This window comes from Aquarana catesbeiana, linkage group LG03 (genome assembly GCF_042186555.1).
Source record: "Aquarana catesbeiana isolate 2022-GZ linkage group LG03, ASM4218655v1, whole genome shotgun sequence".
In the NCBI taxonomy this organism is placed as follows: Eukaryota; Metazoa; Chordata; class Amphibia; order Anura; family Ranidae; genus Aquarana; species Aquarana catesbeiana.
The window spans coordinates 692,045,221-692,054,932 of NC_133326.1; the positions used below are offsets into that span (position 1 = coordinate 692,045,221).

Here is a 9,712-nt window from a genome sequence, read left to right on the forward strand (position 1 = left end):
ACCAACATATGGTCGGGGATAACAAGGATAGCTGTGACAGGAGTCACTTTGGGCGAGGGGGCCCTGGGAACACAGAATCCCTTGGAGAGGTTGGGAAACCTTTGCTTCAGCTCGCCATGCATCTCCTGTGTCTAAATCACCCTTTGTTCATTAGGGGCATAGAGTGACTGAGAAAAAGGATAGACAGCTGTTTAATGGACAATGAGAAGGTGGTTACTTAAAATGGAACAGTAATATTTATTCACAATTTCTCCCAGGATATATATATAAAGACTATTCCTGGTTTGTTTGGTTCTGAACTCGACATGTTAAAACGGGGGTCCACCTATCTATCGTTTTTTTTTTTTTTTTGAGTTCATTCCCAAACTTTTCTTCTCAGCATTACATACTCACATATTGTGTGTAATATGTCCGCCTGTGTCAGATTTCGTCGGAAAGAATAACTTATATTATTCACTGCAGGCAGTTTCCATCTTCATTGTGGGCATTTGAAGCCCACAAGCATTTATTTCCTGGATGTGGTGAATGCTGTGCTCCCAGCATTCACCTCTCGTTCCCGCACATGCTCAGTGGCATCCTGGGAAGCCTGAGACTAGCTCCCAGGAGTCTGGGAAAGGCTAGAAACACGCCTACTCCCACGGGAGGAGAACCAGGAAGCGCAAAGAAGAATAGACAAATAAAAGGTAATTACGGCGATTTAAATTTTTTTAAACAGCATGTCAGCATCTAGGCAAGGAAGAGAATACATACAGATATTGTTCAAAATTTGGGTGGAACCCTGCTTTAATTGAAAGAGCTGATCACAGGCCTCTAGAACTGTATAGGAGCCGGACAGTCTACTCCTACTCTAGTGTGTTGCCTACTAGGCTGAGGAGGGGCAGATTACTGTTTGTATCACTAATTGTAATTAGGTCGTCTGCTATTGTTTGAAGGTTTGCTGTGTTTATACTTATGATAATGTATAATCTACTGTGTGAAGCCCGGTAACAACAAGTCTGACCTGTAGTGAAATCCTGATTAATCACAACAATGGGCAGGTGGACATGGAGTCACCTCAGCTGCTTTAAGAGACTAGTTAATTATCTATGTTAATTCTGTTTCTGGTTACAATTTGTATTGCTAAGGTAATATGATCAGAAGGGGGGGGGGTGTCCTCCTGGTGTATATATTTGGGTGAGGTTGTTCCAATAAAGATTCCATGTTCAAGCTGTGTAACTGAGCTAGTCTTGCCTGTTTTTTTAGTTACAATATATGGGCTGTAATATCTGAAATCTGAAGGTCCAGATTGGAGGAAGCGGTGTACTTGCAGTACAGTACAGTATTTTAGAGGAATAATACATATATAGACATGTGCACACTGAAATATTTCGTTTCGGAATTTAGTTTTCGTCCGAAAAATAAATTTATTTAGTTACTCCTGAAATTCGTTTTTATTTATTTTGTTTTTCGTTAAAAATTGCATTCGTCTGAAAATCCAAATTAATTAAGGTTGATTCTGTCATCGAAGGCTTATGGTGTCTGTCGAATGTTCAAAGAAGATTCGACGGCGCCGCTAAACTGTACAACGCCGTATAGTTTAGCGGCTCCATCAAATCTTCTTAGAGCTTTTGACAGACACCATAAGCCAAAGATTCAACGTTTGTATGTTTTTCGCTGCTTTGTCGAATCTTCGTCGTTCATGTTGAATGTATATAGTTCAAATAGAAAACGGACTGGTGATAGTGATCACTGATCAGACAGGTAACAAGATAGGGTATATAGAATCTATATAGAATCTCAATCTATTATATAGAATCTATAATAATAAATCCCCCCCCCACAACACGGGCAGCCTCTGAGGCTATCACAACACTAGCAACACTAGTATCATTATCAAGTTCATAACACGAATGCCCCGTACACACGGTCGGACAGTGATCGGACATTCCGACAACAAAATCCTAGGATTTTTTCCGATGGATGTTGGCTCAAACTTGTCTTGTATTGTAGCCAATAGCTTTCATCTCTTTATTTATTCTGAGCATGCGTGGCACTTTGTCCGTTGGATTTGTGTACACACGATCGGAAATTCCGGATTTTGTTGTCGGAAAATTTTATAGCCTGCTCTCAAACTTTGTGTGTCGGAAATTCCGATGGAAAATGTGTGATGGAGCCCACACACGATCGGAATTTCCGACAACAAGGTCCTATCACACATTTTCCATCGGAAAATCTGACCGTGTGTACGGGGCATAACACAATAGCAGCAGATTATCATGAAAAAGTTAAGTTGAACTGTAGCTTGATTCACTATTGTTCTGCTGCTGTGCTTATGCTTAATTGCTAAATAATTTGGGTTTTCTGACAAACGGACCAGCTAAGATTGACTGTCTTCTGAAATGATTCAGTGTGTGTGTGTCTCTCTGCTAGCAAATCAGAAGTGAAAGTAAGTTGGCTGCAGTGGCGTCTCCAGCTTTCATATTTAGGGGGGGGACATGGGGGGACAGGGACAAAAATAGGGGGGCAATATAAAATGCAAATATATATATATATATAGATATAGATATAGATATCTCTCTCTCTCTCTCTCTCTCTCTCTCTCTCTCTCTCTCTCTCTCTCTATCTATATAGATATATATATCTATATATATCTATATAGATATATATATCTCCTATCTATATCGAACTGTTGTCGCGATGAAAAGGAAAATAAAGCATTTGTTTATGTCCGATCTTTCGTTTTTTTCAGATTCTGCACTTTTGTTATTGTTTGGGGAAAGCTGTGAACCTAAATTCAGTTTTTAAGATCTATAAAAAGTTCATTGAAAAATTTAAATTTATGTCAACATTTGCAAGAAATGTCCACTTGTTAGCTTTAAATGAATGAAATATTCTCTACTGATTTTGTTATTTACTGTTAGATAAAAATATAATCTTCATATATGATTATTAAGCTCAAACTGCAACTGATAGTAGAATTCACAGGTTAACAGGTGTGTCTACTACAGTGAAAAGAGATCAGCAGGTGGCTCAGTGTTTTATTAAGGGTTTAGAGTGCAACTGCTGATGGGGTCTTAAATTTGGGATTGACATTACTGCTGTAAAGACAGAAGGTGTTTTACCTTAATCCATTCTATGTATGAAGGTAAAAAATCTTCTGCATGCTGCTCCCCCCAACTCCCCCCTTTTACTTTTCTGAGCCTGATCTCAATCCAGTAATGTGCAAAAGAGCTGAGTCTCTCTCGACTTTCTCCCTCCTCATTGGTTCAGGCATAGCAGCAGGTGCCAGTGGCTGCTGCTGCTGTCAATCACAGCCAGTGAGGAGGGAGTGGGAGGGGAGGTTGAGCCGCACTCTGTGTGTCTTATAAACACACAAAAAGGGCTCAGGATCTAGCATGAAAATGTGCAACTATAGGAAGCGGCACACCAAGAAGAGGAGGACCCAGGAGTGCCGACGAAGAACCCAAGAAGAGGAGGATCAGGGCTGCTCTGTGCAAAACCATTGCACAGAGCACATTGTTAATATTTTTATTTTTTTTAAATAACTTTACAGTCACGTTATCACTAGAATACCAGGATTCAAAAGTGTGCTGGGAAGGGCTTTAAGTTGTGTGAAATGGCATCATGACTATTGAAACTCCCACAGGCATGCTAACAGGTTTGGTGCTTGCTGAGATGGACATAACCTGAGAGTGAGACCTGAGACTGCTATTTCTATACCCTGTCATCCATAATTTTTATTTTATGTGTGTGTGTGTGTTATTACATGGGTACTATGTTGAAAGACCTAAATCACACATATAACCAGTCTCATTTGGGCCATTACAAATTAATTTCATTCAGTAGTACCAGGCAATTGGAGATCTCATCAGTCAGGGGCGGATCCAGAGTCTAGTCTCGGGAGGGGCACTGCCAGAAAATATATTTTTTTGGGGTACATCTATCGGGGAAATGGCTGTTGTTGGCGCTTCAATCATCACGGCACCATGGTTGTTATGGTGTCAGGATGATTGAAGCGCATTATTACTATTATTACATTGTTATAAAAAATTAAATAACTCACCATAATGCAGAATCAGTGGGAGCCCCGAGTGTGTCACTTGCCACGTCACCTGTCACCAGATGCAGATTGTCACTTGCCACGTCGCCTGCCACATGTTGCGGATTGTCACTTGCCACGTTGCCTGTCACCAGATGCAGATTGTCACTTGCCACGTCGCCTGTCACCAGATGAAGATTGTCACTTGCCACGTCGCCTGCCACGTTGCGGATTGTCACTTGCCAGGTTGCCTGCCACATGTTGCGGATTGTCACTTGCCACGTCACCTGTCACCAGATGCAGATTGTCACTTGCCACGTCGCCTGTCACCAGATGAAGATTGTCACTTGCCACGTCGCCTGCCACATGTTGCGGATTGTCACTTGCCACGTCACCTGTCACCAGATGCAGATTGTCACTTGCCACGTCGCCTGTCACCAGATGAAGATTGTCACTTGCCACGTCGCCTGCCACATGTTGCGGATTGTCACTTGCCACGTCGCCTGTCACCAGATGAAGATTGTCACTTGCCACCTGCTAAGGTGGTCTCTTGTGTCCCAGAGACAGGCAGCAGAGAGATGATGTAATCTCTCTGCTGCCGCAGCTGCCTGCATGGTGGGGGGGAACTGCAGGGATGCAGGGCGGGCGCCGGGCAGTGAGAGATGATGTCATTTCTCTGCTCCCCCGCCCGCCAGCTCCCTGATTGGCCAGCAGCCCGCCCACTCTCACTATGGAGCCGCCCGGCGGCTCTCTCACTCACGGAGCCGCTCAGCGGCTCTCTCACTGACTCACGGAGCCGCCCGGCGGCTCTCTCACTCACGGAGCCGCCCGGCGGCTCTCTAACTTACGGAGCCGCCCGCCGGCGGGCTCTGTCACAGTCACCCGCATTTCTCGGAGGGGGCAGTTGCCCCGTTGCCCCCCCCCTGGATCCACCCTGCATCCAGATCTAATCAATGGATCAACAGTGCCAGGCAATTTGAGATCCCTTAAAGATCTGATTATTGAAACAATAGTCCAAGTGCCAAGCACTACAATAGTGGCAGTAGTGGGGTTCTTTATCTCAGGTAATGAACTGCAGCACCAAAACACTACAATGTTTGCTGTGGTGAGATCCTTTGTTTGAGGTTCTGAGATCAAGCATCAAGCTCGAGCACTACATACTGTATATTTGAAGTATTTGCTTATAACATATAACATATGATTGTGGACACACAACCTTTTTTATGCTGCAGATATTTATGTAGCATGGATAATTTACACCACATTTTACATTCACATCAATTGCTTCCATTTAGGAAGTTTGCAATCCAAGCTCCCTGTCTCCCATCCATACTTACACATATTGGGGGAAAATTTAGACAGGAGACAAATAAACTACCAGTAGTGTGGGAAGAAACCCACACAAGCACAGGAAGAACATGCAAACTCCATACAAATAGTGTCTTGGTGAAGAGAAGAGCTGATCGCCAAGCCATTGTTCTGCACACCTACACCGTATGGCCCAAATCATACAAAATATTAACTTCACGTTTTCAGTGAAGTATACTCTTAATGGGGTTGGTTTACTAAAACTGGAGAGTGACAAATCTGGTGCAGTGCTGCATAGAAACCAATCAACTTCCAGGTTTTTTTTGTCAGACCCTAATTGAACAAGCTGAAATTAGAAGCTGATTGGCTACCATGCACCGCTGCACCAGCCTTTGCACTCTCCAGTTTTAGTAAATCAACCCCAATGCTACAGTATACAAAGACATTTTAGATGTGCACTTCCAACCTTTTGATAACTTTTTAGGGAAGGTCCTTTTGTGTTCCATCATGACTGTTCACCTGTGTACAAAGCCAGCTCCACTAAGACATTGTTAGATGTGTTTAGTGGGAAGGAATGTCTGCACAGAGCCCTGACCTCAACACTACTAAACATCCTTTTTTGATAAATTTGATTGCCAATTGCAAATCAGATCTTTTTTCCAACATCAGTATCTGACCTCACAAATGGTCTTTTGGCATAATAGGCAAATATTCCCACAGACATGCTCCAGAATCTTGGGAAAAGCCTTCCCAGAAGATTGTAGGCTTTTATAATGGCAAATAATGAGTGGGGGGGGGGGGGGGGGGGCAACTCCATATTAATTCTGATGATTTTGGAATGGGATGTCCAACAAGTTTATGCTGTTTCAAATGTCAAATACCTACTAACTTTTTGTCAGGAACATAGTGCAAACCATAATGCTTAGACACGCCATCTGGCTAATCTGCGTGCATGGAGGCATTAGATTGCACATGAGCATAGAAATGGAATGCACATTTATCACTGTTCATCAGTGCTTGCACACATAGACATGCATGCATGTGCACTGTTGCAAAGCAGCCTATTCAAACCTGAACTTTGCACTAGTTCTTTGCTGTATGGTCTTCAACCTTGTTCCTGTGATCCATTCCCTGATATACATCCTTGACCCAGTTACTGAACTGGATTCCTATTGACCTTGCTCTCGGATTACCCTTGCCTGCTCATGTTCGCTGTCTGCCTCTGCCACCGACCCCAGCCTGGACTACTGACCAGACTTCCACCTAGTGAATCTGTACCTCGCTGACGATTGTTGCCAACTTCCGCCTGTTTCTGGCTGTGATTCTGCTTCCTCTCTGGTGTCCTTCCATCCAGCTGTCACTTGACCAGGTGTGGGACCTGACTGCACCATCAATTGGGCATGGCTTGGAATCTTCAAGATGTATCACCAACTGTACCTCTGCTTGCCTGATACCAGTGCCCCTCAGGTCCTTCTCAAGGTGTCTACACCTTGGCACTTATGCCTTTCCTTCACACTTGCAGACCCTGTTTTAACATCTAGGGGTGCTTGGATGGGAATTGTGCAAGAGGCCATCCTAGTCATTTCGGGCTCTGCATACAGGCATATGAAACCTTTGAGCATATAGTGTATGCCTTATGGCACGTTTAACATTTTATATATCTTTGCCTCATCTTTTATAAACATATTAGCACAAAATAGTTAAGAAAATAATTGAATGAAATAATATAATTTAATTTTACCCACTAAACAGAGCTGTTTCCATTGTTATTGTACTCTCTCCAGGTTATGGAGGTGAAAAATATGTCCAGTGTTACCATGATCCACCTATTAGGACTTCGGACTCCACACAGTATAACATTTTTGATCTTTTTTCTTTTCCTTTTAATTTATTGTGTGACAATATGTGGAAACTTCCTAATCATCACACTGGTGTCTTACAGCAAATCCCTCCATTCTCCCATGTACTTCTTCCTCTCCCAGCTGTCTGTTACGGATATCCTACTGGTAACTGACATTCTTCCTAACATGCTCCATGCTGTTTTAATGAAGGGGACCATAATATCATTTTCCAATTGCATCACCCAGTTTTATTTCTTTTGTGTTTCAGAAACTTCTGAGTGTCTTATTCTAACAGTGATGTGTTATGACAGATATGTGGCCATCTGTAAACCACTGCATTATAATTTAGCAATGAACTTCCAGTTTTGCTGGTTGATGATTATCACATGTTGGGTGTTAAGTCTTTTAGTAGTACTGATTCTCACTTTAACAATATCACAATTACATTTTTGTGGTCCCGATATTGTTGATCACTTTTTCTGTGATCTTGAGCCAATCCTACAACTCTGCTGCTCTGATACTGCTAATGTTCTGCTTGAAGTGACATTACTGAATTTCATTTTTGTTGTTATCCCATTCTTTATAATCATTGTGTCATATGTTTATATTATAATCACCATTTTTAAAATCCCATCTATTACCGGCAGACAGAAAGTTTTCTCAACATGCAGCTCCCACCTGACTGTGGTTTGCATTTATTATGGTACTCTAGTTTGCGTTTACTTGGTACCCCGTAAAGGGCAGTCATGGGATATCACTAAATTCTTGTCATTACTGTATACTGTAGTTACCCCACTGATAAATCCAATTATATACAGCCTGAGGAATAAAGACTTAAAAAAAGCTGTAGCTAAAATCATCAACCACAACGGGGGCAACATATAAATGGGGTTACACCTTCTCGCCACATATCCAGAAAGATGTACTCCATCATCTTTCTCAATTGCTGAACCTGTTCCTTTTCTCGGCTTGTGAGAAAATACAACTTCTTAGATGGCTGGTATTTTTGGAAGATCCATGTTCACAGTCTACACTACCATCGAGGCTGCGCACTTTTCTTCCACTAAGGGAGTACGACTATTAGCACTCTACTCAGTTGACTTTTTATTTCTATCTATTGCAGTATCTTCTTCTGTACTCTCTGATACTACCCAATCTCTTGTCTACTTTCTTCTTTTTTTCTCTCAAATCCAAACCCCGACCACTCCCGTTATTCTTGACCTCCCATTATTCTTGACCTATCCTTGACCTATTTGCCCGAAATCCAATCCTTTTTTGGACCTGATCACAGGACTCGTACGACAATTCCACAAATATCCTTTACAACCTTCAATGTAAAAGGGCTCTATATTCAAGAAAAGAGAACCATATTTTTGCAGGAATTATGGAAGCAACAAACTTAAATTGTATTTTTAAAGGATCTGATAAAATTCATATTCCTTATAGCACATAATTGTACTTTCTCAAAAGTTAAAAAAAAAGCTATATAACTACAAATTGGTAGACACCTGGAGAACACCTAATCCAAGAGACAGGGATTATACGTTTTTCCTGCTGTCCACCAGAAACTATTACAATTTTATACAACAAGACATTCTCCCGCTACTGACCATAGCTAGCATAGGCTCTATTACAGTTTCAGATCATGATCCCTCTCACTGTTCTTTGGTGTTGGAGGAACATATGCCACAGCATTGGCAACAGAAAATGAATGAAACCCTTATAAAAGAACCTGCGTACAAGAGCCAAATCCAAAGCGAACTAGACTTTCTCTTCTCCACTAACTGTACTACAGACACCTCACCCTTCTGCTTGATGTACTGACAGCCCATCTCATTTTTTGAGGCCCAAAAATGCCAGGACAGTACAAATGGCCAATGACAGTACAAACCCCCAAATTGTCTTTTTTGAAAAGCAGACAGTCCAAGGTTTTTAGTAAGAGGCATGGCAAGCTTTTTGAAGTTGCAATTTTTTGTCACAATTATTTGGAAAATGAAGAAATAAGAAAAATAAAAATTCATATATATATTTTTCTATTTACATACTGTCACCAGTGCATGACAGCGTTATCATATAACTGGTGTGTCGGTGATCAGGGACACTGACTGGTGACAGTATGTAAAAAATACATTAATCATTTTATGATATTATTTTTCACATTGTTTTTTTTCTAACACACTGTGACCAGAGCAATACATTGTTACCATAGTAACACTTTTACTAATCTGGTTACGTGATCAGGACTTTTTTTTCAAACATTATGATTTCATATACCAATGAATTTCATTAGTATAAGCAACCATTTTTACTGAATGAAACTAGTTCATTAAGTGTCTTTTGTTGTGATTAGCTGTGATTGGTCAAAGCTAATTACATAGTACAGATAGGCTGTGATTGGCTTGTCTGTACCATGTGATCACTGTGACCAATCACGGCTGGGAACACAATTGATTACAATGGACAGTATAAAAGGAAGCCAATCATCAATGTTTACAATCATCATGGTATCTGCCGTGATTGGTCACAGCAATCATATGACACTGGC

The 9,712-nt window shown here is 41.5% G+C and overlaps 1 protein-coding gene across 1 annotated transcript; it reads left to right on the forward strand.

Annotated features, from left to right (window-relative positions):
- Positions 1 to 7,113: 7,113 nt before the first annotated feature.
- Positions 7,114 to 8,052, forward strand: LOC141134187 (olfactory receptor 11L1-like). Its single transcript, XM_073623769.1, has one exon. It carries the CDS (start codon positions 7,114 to 7,116, stop codon positions 8,050 to 8,052), a length of 939 nt encoding a protein of 312 aa, XP_073479870.1.
- The last annotated feature ends 1,660 nt before the right edge of the window (positions 8,053 to 9,712 follow it).